General features: G+C 51.5%; 4 protein-coding genes across 4 annotated transcripts; all 4 read right to left on the bottom strand.

Moving 5' to 3' along the window:
* Window positions 1-1,898: 1,898 nt before the first annotated feature.
* On the bottom strand, window positions 1,899-4,094 carry PFICI_01828 (uncharacterized protein; the record flags this gene model as incomplete). The annotated part of the gene is made up of 4 exons (XM_007830409.1): window positions 1,899-1,951; window positions 2,033-2,192; window positions 2,284-3,330; window positions 3,387-4,094. 4 exons carry the CDS (start codon window positions 4,092-4,094, stop codon window positions 1,899-1,901), a joined length of 1,968 nt encoding a protein of 655 aa, XP_007828600.1.
* Window positions 4,095-4,598: 504 nt separating this feature from the next.
* On the bottom strand, window positions 4,599-5,796 carry PFICI_01827 (uncharacterized protein; the record flags this gene model as incomplete). The annotated part of the gene is made up of 3 exons (XM_007830408.1): window positions 4,599-4,945; window positions 5,009-5,402; window positions 5,632-5,796. 3 exons carry the CDS (start codon window positions 5,794-5,796, stop codon window positions 4,599-4,601), a joined length of 906 nt encoding a protein of 301 aa, XP_007828599.1.
* A 1,334-nt stretch (window positions 5,797-7,130) lies between these two features.
* On the bottom strand, window positions 7,131-9,767 carry PFICI_01826 (uncharacterized protein; the record flags this gene model as incomplete). The annotated part of the gene is made up of 1 exon (XM_007830407.1): window positions 7,131-9,767. The coding sequence occupies one exon, from the start codon at window positions 9,765-9,767 to the stop codon at window positions 7,131-7,133; it is 2,637 nt and encodes an 878-aa protein (XP_007828598.1).
* A 1,840-nt stretch (window positions 9,768-11,607) lies between these two features.
* PFICI_01825 (uncharacterized protein) lies at window positions 11,608-13,424 on the bottom strand (the record flags this gene model as incomplete). Its single annotated transcript, XM_007830406.1, has 2 exons — window positions 11,608-12,638; window positions 12,869-13,424. 2 exons carry the CDS (start codon window positions 13,422-13,424, stop codon window positions 11,608-11,610), a joined length of 1,587 nt encoding a protein of 528 aa, XP_007828597.1.
* Between the last annotated feature and the right edge of the window lie 2,381 nt (window positions 13,425-15,805).

Below are 15,805 nucleotides of genomic sequence, written 5' to 3'. Positions count from 1 at the left end.
CCGTCGGACTTGTCCTATAGCATTAAAGCATGAAGGGAGGGAGGGAAAAAAAAAAGTCAATAGGCTCGGCGGCAGCTAGAGCATGACATGATCTCTCGCTAGAACTAGTGGTTGCTAGTTGACATGGAGGCTCCGAGACCTACCTATGGGGTGGCCAAGTGGCTATTGTGTGTGTGCGTCCATATTCGCCTTGATAGGACACCCTTGATGAATGGTGCCGTTCCGAGGCTATCAATCATGAGTACATACTTTGTTGGCGTACGGTGCGTGCGATGCGTGCGCGAGAGAAAGAGAGCAATGCAGAGCGTAGGCAATGATAATGCGGCTACAAGAAGCGAGGCGCCTGGATGCTGCATACTCTTTTGTACATCCTTGGGGCGGCCATTGGTTGGTTCTCAGACGACCGTTGGAGTAGCATAGCTCACATATCTTACATGTTCGTTTAACCAATCTTGCATTGCAAAACAGCCACTTTGGCTTGCATTGCGTGGGCGCGGGCGCTGGCGATTCATTGCAGCATTATGGCCTGCCTTGCTATCTATCGCATTGGTTCCCCCCCCTTGCGCGCCGCGTCACAGTCACAGTCAGTCACAAGTCACAGTGGTACACGAATTAAATTCCGTTTATGAACCACAAGCAGAAGGAAAGAAAAGCAGACAGCCTCCGATGCGCCAATTAGCCTTTTACCACCACCTCGTTTTCCGTCTTTGCTTTTCCCTCACGACAACCCCCAAAGTGACCTGCTGCAATGGGGAATTCTCGCCCTTCTATGCACTAATGCAGCCATGAAGCAGGCACGGAGATACAATTGTGGTTGATGATCGTACATTGCATGGGGGGGAGGCGAGGTCAATAAAAACAAACGCGTTTCGTGCTAGTCTCGTAACTTTTGCTCGGAGGATATTATTATCTTTCGACTGATGTCTTCTTGGTCTTGGAGAAATGTCACCGATTTTTAAGAAGAGAAACCCCCGGCCGAGGCAACTTGGCCACATGGCTTTTGCTACCTGGATACGTAGTAAGACCCCAGGTCTCCCGCGAAGGGTATAGGGCTTTTCTGGGGGGGCCCTTCTCTTTCTCCCCCTCCAGGGATCGATCACCCACTGTGGGCTCACCTGAAACACGGACCCCCAAGCCCCAAGAATGAGCAGATCTCGTAAATTCAGCATCTGTACAACGTTGATATGTATATCTTGCTTGGTGCGATACAAGTATGCTGTGTGATCTGTGTAATCTTTGTGCTTTTCACGGGTTCGTTCGCCACCAATATCAACAATATTCAATGGCTGATACAAACTCTCAATTAATTGAAATTAGATTAAGCGACCAGACACCCGGGGCTATAGTGCTTGCATAACGCGCCAGTCACATTCCATAATACCGAGCATTAAGATGGAGGGGGGCTGACGACCAAATAAAAAATTCCCCGAGTGGGTGCATAAATGCCGGCGCCCTTAGATCGTTAATGCGGAAGTATTGGATGAACTCATCGATGGCTCGGAAGCGATATAGAACGTCATGCGAAAGCCTTCCATTTCTATACTCCGAGTCATGCTCCGTTGTTGCGTCACTAGATGATAATGCACTACTATTTGTCCTTCTGTTCAATCGAGAGCTGCCAGATCAGGATAGCGCAAGTCTGCATTCTCCTCTAGCCATTCTACCCAGTCCTTGAGAAATTTGCTACCTCTGCAGAAATACACCATGGTTAGAAACACAATTCGCAACAGAAAAGTGTCGTGGTTTGTCGAGTTGGGGGTCATGAGTGTGCCACTTGGCGGTCTAAAGATAGAAAACAAAGAGATACACACAGAGCGTCGTGCAGTGTAACTTGGGGGGTAAAGTAGTAGTAGGGCAGGGTATAAAAGTCGACAACTCACTTCTTGACTGTGTCCGAGTCACCAATAACCGTTAAAGAACGCTTCGGCCTGGTCATCGCAACTGTTGGAACCTGCATTAACCTCATGCAGCCACATAGGAGTAGGCGGCTGGGATGGGGGGGAATGGGCGAACACCATCCCGGTCAACGTACCATTTAGACGCCGCTTCTCGCCCAGGAATCCAACCTCGCCGTCCGAGTTACTTCGAACCAGCGAGAGGATGACTGCCTCCTTTTCCCGGCCTTGAAACCCGTCAACGCTGCCGAGCTCTATACCAGGGAACGCATCTTTGAGATGCGCGAGTACAGCGAGCTGACAAGTGCATATTAGTATTCCTGTGAATGCTCATATTCTGCAACGGCCAAATGCCGTGTGCACCATGAATCTCTATGGTTTTACTCACTTGTGCATTGTAAGGTGTGACAATTGCGATATCTTCAGGCTTCACGCCTGCATCGACCAACTTTCGAACATGCTGCTTCACAAGCGCGGCCTCCATTTCGTTGCTCTTGCTGTCTCCCAAAAGGGATCTAATACTGGACTTCTTACCGCCATCTTCGTCCTCATTCTTCTCGGGGTAGTCGCCTCCCTGGGTATCAATGAATATGACTGGCTCATTGGTATCTTCCGTGTCCTCGACTTTGTAGGTGAGATCCTTGAGCAGACGGTCCTTGACGGCATCTGCTGCTATCAATTTTCCTTCGTATAATTCATCCGAGGGAAAGCGCATAATCTTTTCGTTCATACGGTACTGTGTGGTGAGCATTCGCTTTATAGATGGTCCATGGAGTGCAAGCAGCCTGTCAAAGAGGGTCGTCTCGAGGCTCATGCCCTTGATGATGTTGTCGCCCTCCTTGACCTTGGGCTTTGCCTTGGAGTTGGTTGACTTGATTGTCGGCGGCAGTTGCAAATGGTCGCCTGCGCAGACAGCCTTCTTCGCCGTCAAAAGAGGCACCCAGCATTGAGCTTCCAGGGCTTGACTAGCCTCGTCAATGATGATAACATCGAAGCTATTGTTTTTTAGTTGAAAGCCTCCGGCTCCGTGCAAGGTGGCGAGCACTACTTTGCTCCCCGAGACGAGGTTGTCGACGCATTGCCTTTCTCTGATACGATACTCTTTGCGTAGCTCCTTCAGCTCCGTGTAGATTACCTTGCGCTCCCTTCCATTTCTGGTCTTCTTGATCGACGCCTGCTTCGCGTCCATTTCGGATCGCACGTCCTTGACGATTAACCCGGCCTCTGATGTTCGTGTGAGCACGTCCAATGAATGATTCAGCACCGAGGGCAACAGTCGTGCCGGATGCCCAAGCCGAAGAATGGGTACCTTGTGCGGCGACAAGCGCTCCACGATATTGTCTACTGAGATGTTTGAGGGACCGCAGACCAGAATCCGTAGGCCTCTTTTGACGAGCTGCAAAATGAGCTCAATGAGTGTATGGGTTTTGCCAGTCTAGAATCCATTCAGTCAACCTTGACCAAGCATTCATAAAAGCCCGTTTTACTCACCCCTGGCGGTCCGTGAATTAAAGCGATCTCCTTGGAGGCCAAGGCAAACCGAATAGCGTCTTTCTGGGATTCGTTCAGCCCTGGATCAATCCACTCGATCTTTCCAAGCTCCGGGTCCGCGCCGAGATCCGCGGGAACTTGCGAGGGCGTCGATAGGCCAAACAGAACCCTCGTGAAGATTGAATAGTCGGACTCGGTCATTTTTAGAAGCCTCTCCATGGTCTGGTTCATGCGGCGGTAGGTAACGTCGTCGGCCAACTTGACCAGCCAGACGCGGCCGGTCAGCTGTGCGTCCCCTTCCCGCTCCTCGTCGGCCGCGACGAAGACGCCATCCCGCTTGACCTTGGTGACGACGCCGCGCGCGCCCTTTTTCTCCAGGTCGCGAATCTCGCGCTTCTTGGCGCTGCCCGCCGGCTGCTCCGAGACCAGGACAATGTCGCCAACGCGGACGCCGTGCTCGGGCAGCTCGCCGCTGGCATTGGTCGCGCTGTCGGGCTCCAGCTCCAGCACCGTCTTGCCGCCCAGCCCCGTGCGCTGCGCGCCCACGACCAGATTGGTGAGGGCGAGACCTGCGCGCTGCAGCGACGTCGGGCTCAGGCCGGTGATGAGCCCACTGGTTTCTTGGACTTCGCTCTGCAGCTCGGCATCGAGAAGAGCGAGCTGGGTCTGTGCAAACGCGCCTACACCCACGGGTTCTTTGGGTGCCATTATCGCCGTCGTTGTCGTTTTGTGAGACAACATGCAACGTTCTGTGCAGTAGTAGCGCCTTTTCGGTACGACCCTCAACCACCCCAAGATGAGGCGGGACTATTAATCCACCAAATTGCCAGAAATGGGATAAAAATCCGAGGAACAGAGAGAATGTAGTACGCGGGTTTTTAATTAATGAGACAGACCTCCAGAACCTTGTGGTCAATTATGAAAAAATGGAACAAAGTTACTGGGTTGTAATTGGGTCTGTATTGCTTAAGCTAATGTAGGTAATGTACCTACCAATTAATTGCACATAGGGCTATGTATTGCAAGGCTCATTTGACACGACGTCACTGGCTGAGTAATTGCGTCCCCTCAACTGCTCACTCCTCGCTCAATATCCCAACCCAAAAAACACGAGATTTTAAATCGATTCTTTGTAATTATTAATGCAAAGTATTGGCTTAAATTCCTTTCATGCTTTTTAAGTCTTTTCCCCTCCTCCCACTTGCATCTGCTTCAGTCTGCATTTGCTGGTTGGATGACGACCACCACTATCAACGACACAACCATCAATGCAAGGGCAATAAGTGAGACAATCACAATCGTTCCTCTAGAAGCTGGGAACTTGCCTTTCATGACCCACTGCTGACTCTGCACATATCTTTGATACCCCAAGAACAAGACTAGGATGGAAATGGCGAGAAACGCGGCGCCGAGTGGCTTTCCCAGCTGTCGGATCGTGTGAAACGATCCGTCGTCTGGAGCGTTGGACAGGGACGTGTTGAGGCGGAACAGTTGAGTGACGGCTATGCCTATCGATGCAAAGGCCAATGAGGTCCTAAGCCACGCAAGAAATGTCCTTTCTGTATCGGGAGAATATGAGCCATTATAACGTGACGATTAGGAATCAGAGGCAAAAGACTCACCCAATGCGAGATGGTCTCGGGCAACGCTTCCCTTGTTTTCCAACTCGATTGACCAAAGTCCAGAGAAGTAATCCCCCCATCCCTGCTTCTCACTCGCATGAGCGCTTTCATCGTGACGGTGAGCTCCATTGCCATTTGCCGCAGCGGCAGCATTGGCGGGTGTCTGCCGGGAGGAATCAGAGGACGCCCGCCCGCCCGCCGACCGGTGCGACACGGCATTGTGAGAGCCGATCTGGGTGGCCTGGTAGTCTCTTGGGTTCCCCTTCATGAACATGCCCGTCTGCTCGTCCGGGCCATCGTCGGCCTCGGGAGACTGCGGAAGCGGTCTAAAGTTTGGGCTGCGCCCCGACGACCAGGTCGCGTTACCCATGGATGTAGCGCGCTCTCTGCCGTTCTGTTTGAGACGGGAAAAGATTTTTCTTGGTTAGCCGAGGTCCGAATCTCACACCAGCGACGGGATGATGATGTCAATTTTGTGGTTTCCGCCCTCTCTTCAGATAGCTAATGAGCACGCTGCTCTTGAATTGCGCGACACGTAGATGTTTAACCCCCAGGAAGAAGTCATTTATCTTGATAGATAAAAGTCATTGAAAAATGGAAAGGAAAACTCCGCTGCCACACACCTCGAGAATGGTCTCGATCCTCTCTTGGGTCGACTGCCGCCTGGGCGGCGCAAGTGTCGGCGATGATCTTGAACCTTGCCTCTGCTGGGTAGAGGAAGAGGTTCTCCTCAAACCCAAAAAGGAGGAAGAAGTAGAAGTAGTATTAGATGGCCGCTGGTCGGACATGGTGGCAGGCAAGAGAGGCTCCGCCCCAAAGGTTATTAAGACGTCTACTTGAGCAATGTTTGGCAGAGAATGGCTGGATCGGAGCTTGCGATCACGCCATAGATGGACCAGGGAACGTGCGGCTCGGCGCCGGAGACCGGGCCTTGGTATGTACAAAGCGGTAGGTAGGTGAAGGTCTGAGAAATGTAAGTAATTTGTGGATTGTAATGCAGTCTTTTGGGCCGAGATTCCTGCAATCTCAGGCCGCGGTTGATAACAAGTCCCTGTTGCTTCCAGGCTTTTTGCAGCATAAGCGAAGTTGAGAGTGCATCTCTTTACAGGTGTACAAGTGGGACAGCTTTCAATCTCTGGGGGCCAAAGACTCCCCCCAATCGGCTCAGCGGCTTTTAGTGGCTTCGGTACATTTAGTCCACATTACCTGCCTACCCAGCCCACATGCCAGAGCCGCAAACACCACCCTGGTTTTACTCACGTCAAGTAGATAGGTATGCATCTGAGTTTGCATCATTCGCGCCAACGCAGATATATTATATGGAAACTCATCGCAAACATAATGCTTACAAGAAATATATATAGTGTAATATACGACTATATTAATAGATGACTAAATAACACAGTTATTCTATTGCTCCGTGAACCTTTGCCCGTCTTTTCCTTTGAAACGGCGGGGAGGCCTCGACTAGCATCCGTTTTAGTGGAGCAAATCGTGGAATTGCGGGGGGAAGATGGGCTTGAACAACTTGGGATAGAAATCCCGATGATCGCTTCTGCTTGAACTTTTTGGAATGGCGATCGATTAAAATATTCCATCACGCAGCGTAAAACCAAACATAGATGTTTGTTCTTCATTATGTGTTTTTCGTGGCTGTTGATCAATTACCATAGTGAGCCCCTCCGAAAAATGTTGGCCATCCCTGTGGACCACGACTCCTATGTGCTATCAAGAGAAGACTCCTTGCCCCGGTCATGAAATGTGTAGACAGAGCTTCGTCAAAAAGTTGTCTTACGTACTGCTTACCTTGCTGGGCACCAGCAATAAAACGACATCGGCGACAGTCCAAACCCCTCCATTACCTGTTTAGTCCATTGAGATTGATTTATATCCCATGAACTCTCTGTGGTCTGACTCTAAAGATGAACTTCAGAAGAGTAGCCTTTAACATGGCGATCCACATATCCCCAATGCTGGTGATGACCAATATAACCTTTGATTGTATAGCCTTGATAGTCGAGCTGGAGCCCTCCGCTAGAGCCGGTAGTTAACACCAACTTGATCATCCAATAATGGTGAGATGTAGGGCGATCAGCGGCTACTGAGATATGCCCCGTTTCACCTAGCGGCTCTTTGTGAAATGTGCCTGATAGACCATTGCTACGTCCAAGCCTTGGCCCCGTGAGTCCCAAACTGAGAAACATGGTACAATTGCTTGACAGCCCTTATTGTGTGATGCCTTTTCCAAGTCTGGATTCCGCTGCGCATCTACGTAGACCAGGTAAGGCATCAAGTCGAACTGCAGCTCGGAGAAACTCTCCAGCGCGGCCTTGATAGATGTATTTACCAGTCCATTGACAACTTCAATCATGCCTTCAAGCCCAACTGTTGATTGTGCAGGGTCATGAGACATCGCTGCGACAGTGTGGACATAGATCTCTTTGGCAGAATTGGCAACCACATGTTGAAGTTCGACACGCGCACTCGAGCCTTCAACGGCCAGTGTAGAGTTGACAACGTGCACCGATCCTGGACTCACATTCACTAGACCTCGGTGTGCATGCCATTCCACTCCAGCGGAGCGAGGCAACTCGTCAACTTCAACAGCAAACATGTAGGGCACTGGCCTCTGAGCTCTGGCAGCAGCATCGTCATCTTCGTCATAACAGTTGAGAGTCTCCCACTTGGGAAGCGTAGGAGTAGCTTCAGTGTCATCGGCGCCGACCAGCGACATGTACTCAGGGTTGAACCTCCGGTCCCATAGATCAGGGCCACTCTCGTCTTCTTCTTCATCATCAGAGCCTCCAATCGACCATGTGTGGGCAGAGTTCCATGCTCGTGCCGCCAAGGTGGCTTTCAGCTTCATGTCTTCGCTTGCTGGCGTCCTGGGAAAGTAAGCAACGGCACTCGTCCACCACTGCGACTGTAACTCGACGCCGACGCGCCAGAGATGTTGTAACGCTAGAGTGATCTGGAAAGGCACTGAATCATGCGACTGCGGAAGGTCCATAGACGCCGGTATCAGAGGAATTTGCCCGGCAATAGTGACGACTTGAGGTCCACCGGTCCCGTCACTGACAGCGGAATCTCCCCGCGGTGCGCCTTGTGGAAAGACGATGGCTTGACTATATGGCCCGATATTTGCCGGTGCCCAGTACGAACGGGATTGTACATGAAGTCCACGCCTGACTGACGGAGCGGGTCCCGGCTGAGACGTAGCAAATATGGCTATCTTTGACCCTTCCGGTAGTAGACTACCACATGAAATCGTTACTCTTGATGGAGGATTCGGCTCCGGAAATAGACCTCCATAGATCTTGTTGATTGTTGGAAAGTCAGACATTTGTCTCAAAACGATGACGGTGTTGAGGATTAGCCGTGGATCAACCTGATCCCGAATATCATCCACCAACTTTATCGTCTGCTGCTCGACATAGATATTGTCACCGATGCCGATGAATTCATGCTGCAAAGTCGCAAGTGAATTTGTGAGACTAATGCCTGGCATTCGTTGTATGGCCTCACTCCTGTCCTCATGCAAGGGAAGACTGTCCGTCGTGAAGGTGTCCAAGATATGCTGAAACCGTGGGTCGAGTTGATCCGGTATGCGGACATTAGGTAAGCCTCCGGTTTCAGTAGAGTCTGTCTTCTCTTGGACATGAGCATTGCGTATACTGAGCCATGTGCTGCCCCCGCCCTCACGCACGACCCTCCGGTCAACATCAGAGATCTCGATCTTGCTTTTGAAAAGCGCCGGCGGCCCGTTGACTACAATGGTCTCGAACTCGCCGCCCTCACCAAGCACGGATCCGCGACCGCCCCCTCCAAACCGCCTGAGAGCCCGCTTAATGCGCTTGATGCTATCGTCACTAGCGACATTGCTCCAGAGGAAGTCCTCATCTAGCCCGGCGCTGGCCACCTTGACGATACGGGCCTCGAGTCCTGCGCTTGCCATGTCCCGAAGAAGCTGAGCGTCGTCATCGCTTCCAGTATGTCCACGTGCTACTACCGTGCTCAGTAGATCGGCAGAGGCTGAAGCGGGACTGGTAGGAGCCGGAATGGGCAGAGCGGGATACTGCCAGAGGTAGGCCAGCGGGACGAGACCCAAGCGCAGCGCGACAGACTCAATGCGAGTTCTCTGGTAAGTGGAGAGGATGGCGCCGGTGCAAACAGCATTGACCTCAGGATGAGCTGCGATGACGGCTCGCAACAATGGAACCAGCGACTCGGTTTCGTCCTCCAAGTCAGAACCGTGACCATGGGGATTAGTCCCGCCGCCAGGCACAGAGCCAGAACTCGAGTCAGTCGGGGCCGCCCCTGCTGCTGCCGCCCTGGTCGGCGCTGTGGATGATGAGGAAGGCTGCTGAGGGCTGGAGTAGCTGATGCCAGATTGGACCATAGTGCCAGCAATAGGCTGACGGAACAGAGGTAGTCCGGTGGCCGTAGCATAAAGTGGGATCGCCTGGTGTCCGACGGTCTGGTACATGAAGCTATTTAGATCGGCTTCCGAGTCGATCTCGTCGACAGGCCCGCTAGCAGGGCCATGGTCATGATCTTCATGGCCCGCAGGTGAGCTGTGCTGCCGGGATGTCGCGGAGGATGTTGATGCGGTGCTGCTGGCTTGTGTCGTCTCCGGAGGATACAGGTTGGCTAGAGCCACGACACGGTGCCCATTGGCCTGACAGTGGAGGAGGGAGAAGAAGCTATCCTTGCCGCCGGAGACCAGCGCGACGACGTTCAGCCCTCCTTGGGTCGCCATGCTTGCTTTGGTCTCGAATTTGGGTATGGGAGGGAACGGGACGGGACTGGGGGGTGTGGGAAATCAGTCAGTGGCGAGTCATCGCTTTCTTTCAGCTCTGGCAGCTTGGCTCTCACTCTCTTGTATCCCAGAGAGGTCGAGCTTTTCCTCTAGACCCGGATCGACGAGTAGTTTTCGGAGGTCGTGCACCCGTCAGCCGTCAGCTAGTTTGGTGTCGGGGCGTTTTTGGTATTTTGATTCGTGTACAAGCAAGTTTTGCGCCTTGGTTTTTCGGTGCCGGGCCTCATTGTGTGGACATGAAGTGAACGCTCTTGGGTTGGGCTAAAAAAAAAAATTGGTGGATATCCCACTACTAACTACTACACTACTCGCAGTCAATCTAACCACCACCCACGTACCACGTACTGCATCGATCCCTTGGGTTTAGTCTGCTCAGCCGGAACCAGTCCCCTAGACATCGTCTCCCGCATAGTCCCAAAATCTTCAGACGGCTCGACAGCGGTGCCTTGGCAATCTAAAAGCCACTAATGAATGACAAAAACAGATAGAGTTTGAAGATCTTACTGTGTAGGATAAAGAATAGTACTATGCATATTGCTCGGCGAACCGGAAATGAGTCCGTGGCTTCCAAGATGGATAACCTCTTTTGAACCAAATCAAGAAAACACAAGGAAGAAAATCCACTCAAGCGACAGCCACGCCATCAGTAGTGCGACTCGTGATGGTCCCCTCCAGCTGGGCGTATTCCACTAAATGTTCTATGTAGATCTGATCTGATCGAGCAGATCGAAGGGTCTTGCAGGATGAGGAATATCCCGCGAAAATCAGGGTCTCTAACGCATGTCAACGGAAAGTTTGAAAGTTTGGCAGATTAGGGGTCCTTTTAGAATCCTCGAGAAATCCCTTGGAATTATCCTTCCTTTGGGAATGCTTATGCAAATCCATCCGTGCGACATGGCGCTGTGCACAAAGAAATGGACTCTCACTATGATCATTGACGAAAATTGAGTGAAGACATGAACGACGGTGGTAACAGCAACAAATATATTGTTTGACATAGACCTATCCATTGGGCTTGCATACTAAATATAACCTTTATTCAACCGTGGAAAGTGAATGAATTTGGCGGCGAATCTTGATTTGCATTTGTCCTATGTATACAGGTAGGTAATTGTAAAACCCCCGCGATAAGTGACCAGCACAGATGCTTGAGCCTCTCCCATGAACCAAACAGCAGAATCCGTGAAAACGAAGAACGAAAAAGTGATGAAAAAGGCAGACACCCTCGGCATGTTCCTGTTCTCCGCTGACACTATCCTATAGCAAACAATACGGCTGACCAGCTCCGTCTACTGTAGGCATTACAACGAGCGTAAAGAAAAAAGTGAGCCGCCAAAAAGATACATGATACATGATACATGATAGTGGTCCAAAATATAGTAGTAAAAAAAACATGATTTCACTTGTCGGCTAATGCGCAGTGTATGTGTGTATACAGTGAAGCCTCCCCCCCAAAAAAAGAATTTCGACGCCTCACTCCCTGTGTATCCCAGTATTCCCTTTGATAATGTTGCCGAAGCCACCCTAATGCCCTTTTGTTTCGTGAGTGTGCAAAGTCTTGGCTGAATGTATGATACAAGAAGACAAGTTCATTTGCTTGAAAGCAGGTCAACTTTTGTTTTTTCAATCCTCTAGATGACCCTAAGTGGCCCTCTGCGTCAAAGATAGCAGATGTGACCGAAAGTTTTGAGAAGTAATCGTCAGTGTCGTATCGGGGCATGAGCGGCAGAGATCGCTAATTCTCCGCGTTTAGACTGAATGAGAGAAGAAAAAGCATCATCTAAGACCGCTTGCGCTTCTTGCCACTGATGTCGCCGGACTCGTCAGAGGAATATTCGCTACCGCTGCTGCCGGGCACCTCGCTTGCCACTTGGAAGAGCACCTTGCCAAAGCTTTGGTAGTCGTGCTCGTTTTGGGGATGCGACTGCTGCGTTGCTGCCATCATGTCGTATCCCGATTCGGAGCTGTCAATGAGGTTCATGACAATGGCACCAGCGCCGTGGGTGCGTGCGTGCTGTGCCAGGTTGTCGCTGCGAGAGAACTTCTTGCCGCAGTCGTTGCACTCAAAGGGCTTATCATGGGTGTGGAGCGAGCGGTAGTGTCTCTTCAGGTGCTCCTGGCGACGGAAGCGACGCGTGCACAGCTCGCAAACAAAAGTCTTTGTGGGATCCTCAGTAAGAGACTGCTTGCGACCACGACGGTTGGCAGGGGCCGGGAGGGAGGGCGTTCCGGCGTTGTCTGAGGAGGAGGTTGAGATGCTCTCAGTGGATTGGGCATTGGAGGTCTGCTGCTCCTGTGCCGACTGCTGCTCCTGCTGGACGCTGTCGGCATCGTTGGACTCGGCAGCAACGTTCATGATAGGTTCGTTGCTGTCCTTCTGGGACTTGACCTTCTTGGCGGGGCGGGGAGACGCCTCCGCTGAGCTCTCCAGAGTGGTGGCGGTAGCGTTGTCCTCGTAGTCGATCTCCACCTCACCGAGGAAGGAAGAGAGGGTGGTGGAGGTTGTTGCCGAGCGTGGGCGCTTCAGGTCGTTGGCAGGCTTCTCCTGGAGGTTGACAATGCCGTTCAAGAAGTCCTCCTCCGACTCAAGATCCGAGAGCTCATCAAAAGAAGGAAGGCCGTGGTGAAGCTCAGGGTGGAACTCAAAGGTGCTTAGCGCAATGGGCTGGGCGGTACCCTTGAAGTCGTCAAGCGAGGCGGGCGAAGAGGTGAACTCGGTAGTCGATGCACTGCTGACGCTAAGGATATCGCGAGGGTTGATGCACTCGGAAGTGACTGAGCTGGGTCCGGCCTGAGACTGAGAGAGGTAGACTATCAAGAAAAGTTAGGCCCCATTTCCGGTAACAGACTATGATGGCTTGTGCCAATTTTAAAAATCCCAATGCCCCGCCAATGCCCTGGTTCGTGCCCATAGCCAGATGGGACAAACCACCACCACCTTGAGGGCCGAATCCAGTGCCAAAGCTCTCGAGATTCCGCGCACCTCGTGTTTGGCAAGATTTGACAACTTTTTTTCAGAAAAAAAAATGTGTATTACTTACCAGGTGTCATGGGTGGCGATGTGCAGCTCGACCAGTCCAAAACATCGAGGCTTTCTGGCAGAGACTCCACATCGGGCTTGACGTTCTCGTAACCGTCCAGACCAGAGAACATGGGGTTGAGGGGAGTAGCAAGCATGTCATTGCTGCTGCCAGGGCTACCAATGTTGCTACCAGTTGTCGATAGGGCCGGAGTTGCTGGGTAGAAGTCGCTGTCGTACATGTCCGTCTCCAACATCAGCTTGGCCGCACAGTTCTGCAGCATAATTGTCGGTCTCTGGTGGCCCATCTGAGGCGAGGCCATTGGTGTCAGGTTGGCGGGAATGGCGCTGAGCATCTTTGGTTGTTGTTGCATGGCGGGTTGCGAGCATGATGAGCTGGGTCTGGAGTAGATGGGAGTAGAAGGCAATGTAGGTACCACCGGGTACATTGGCATCTGCTGAAGGCTGGGTTGTTGGCTGAAGTGGCCGTGTTGGCGAGCCTCTACGTTGGGGTCTGGGTTGTAGTAGTAGAAAGGTGCTGGTATCATGACCTGCGATGCCATCATGTTGGGATCCATTTTCTATAGTGAGGGACCAAAAGTCAGAAAGAGGCACAAATGAGATGTATATAATAGTTTGGCGCGGCTTACCTGAATATGTTGAGTTGGCTAGTGGTGTGTGTGTTTTGTTTGTTTCCGTCTTACACTCGTGTGTTCCTTCTCGTCCAGTTGTATATATGATATTAAGTAATGTAATATATAGTATTATACAGTTCGATGGTTGAAAGAAGGTGGTGGTTGTTTGGGTTCCGTGATGGAAAGAGTGTATGACAAGCTTGAGTTGGCAATACAAGAATGTCTAGTTGTTGAAGTGGTATATCGTCTGCAATAGCAATGGCGATGATGTTGTTGTTATATGTTATACAGGTTGTGGTTGTGTCCGTCCTTTGTAAGTGAGTGGGAAGGAGGAAGATATAATAGTCTGGTCTTGAGTCCTTTGAAGGGAGCGGGAACGCAGCAACTTGTATACAAGAATGAGTGGATGGGTATCGTCGAGATGTGGACTCGAGGTGTTCCCGAAAAGAAGTTTAGAAGATAAACAAGAACCGGCAGTTCATAAAGAAAGAGAGAACCATTCCAAAGAGGACCACTTTGTCGATCACGGGCTGGGTGGGAGAACGAGCGTCTGGAGTGCTTGAAGGGACCTTGAAGGGTAAAGTATCAGTCCCCAAGTCGATCAACGACGGTCAAGGCCATCGATAGGCACAGATGGCCGGTAACCTAGTTGGAATGGGGATCCAGCATGTGGGTGCCATCCATGCCTAGCTGTCTCACTCCCAGTCGCTCAAGGGCATAGCCCGGTCGAGGAAGAAAAAAGCGGGTAGCACTACTAGATCCCTGCCAGCTTGTCTTTTGGAAACTTCAGATGAGTGGCCGCTGGGTGGGTGCGAAGCGGCGCAGCACTAGATGGTCACTATGTACTGGATAGACAGGGCCCTGGCTGGTGGGTGGTGCGTAGGTCAGGTACATCCATTGCCATAGTACCTGAATGGTGTAATGTACGCGGTGCTATCTTTGGACCAGACGCGGACCTGGGCCACGACTAGACTCCCCATCACCCATTTCCCATGGTGTCCCCCCCCCCCTCCCCATTCGTTCATTGCGCGACGACCAGTACATAGTAGCAGGTATGGGTATCTTGTGTCTTGTCGTATGGGTTGGGATGGGCATTTCGATGGGTCGCAGAGGTACGTACACAACCCGCTAGCATATTACAGTACAACTTACCTGGCGGGACGACCATGACCTGACCCTCTTCAGATACCAGGCCATGTACCCTCTGTCAAGTACTTCCAACCCTGGACAGCAATGGAACAAATGGAGCACTTTATGAGCCATCTGTACCTAGGTACGTACCTATCATTCAAACGTCAGTTCCAGGTCGGGTGGTTCTGTGGTCGTGTCGGTTGGTGTAGAGGTACGTACCTCTCTCACTAGTCTCGTTGCTTGTCATTCATGACTTATGTTCAATAGGCATGGCACACACAAACATTGATACCTACGCACCAGCCAGCACCCCGTTGGTATTTCATCACACTGTGTGTGGTGTGTACGCATTTCAAAGACGTTGCGAATATGCACCACGGTCATGCCATGCAAAAGCGAAGTCGGTGGTGGGTGACAAAAAAGACTGGGCGACAAAAAGCTGCAGGCAGGGCCACGGACCGGCTTGCATAATCCACGCCCACATACGACGCAATTGGCGTATCCAGAAGAAGAACATGAAGAACACGAGCGAAGGAAAACGTCCCTGTCAATCGCTCCTCCAGTCTGCTGCGTATTCCGTACCGGGACCTACATATCTTACGTACTGTAGTATACGTACTTTGTGAAAGTCCTATGTACCGTCGTACATATTTGCTGCTAGCTGCATATGATTGCCCAGGAACAGTGTCCGCTACATACGTCGTGTCGTCGCCAATGGTAGGTCATCCCACTTCCGGCATGCTGCAATGCCCATCCTCATTCCTCCTCCATGCACGCTCTATGCAGCGCGATATTTATGAATGCCACCTTATGAAGTGCGAGCACAAGGTGATGATGGATGTGATAGGCGGCACGCCCACACGCCGACTTGCACCGCTCTGTCCACTGAGCGGTGTCGTATACCCTTTTGCCTCTGCACATGGTGCCCACCCCACGAACAACTTCCAGTCGCCGCCCGCAATGCAGTCACGGGCGTTTCGCCAAGAAGGCAGCAGCATCTTTTGCCTACCTTTTACAACAAAAGAAGAGTTTGTGGTTATCTATTGTGTGATCCACGCCTCTATTAGGCGCTCTCCCCATCGAGTAGAACTAGTCATGTGCTGCACCAAGGCGCCAATTGGATGGGCAAAGAAACCAAGTTGGTACCGTGGTTAGAGCCAGTGGCGGCGATCTTTTTTTTTTTTTTTTTTTTC

This window comes from Pestalotiopsis fici (assembly GCF_000516985.1).
Source record: "Pestalotiopsis fici W106-1 unplaced genomic scaffold PFICI_Scf_1, whole genome shotgun sequence".
NCBI classification, from domain to species: domain Eukaryota; kingdom Fungi; phylum Ascomycota; class Sordariomycetes; order Amphisphaeriales; family Sporocadaceae; genus Pestalotiopsis; species Pestalotiopsis fici.
Note: the sequence above shows the minus strand (reverse complement) of the source record. Positions and strands in the feature narration are given on the sequence as shown.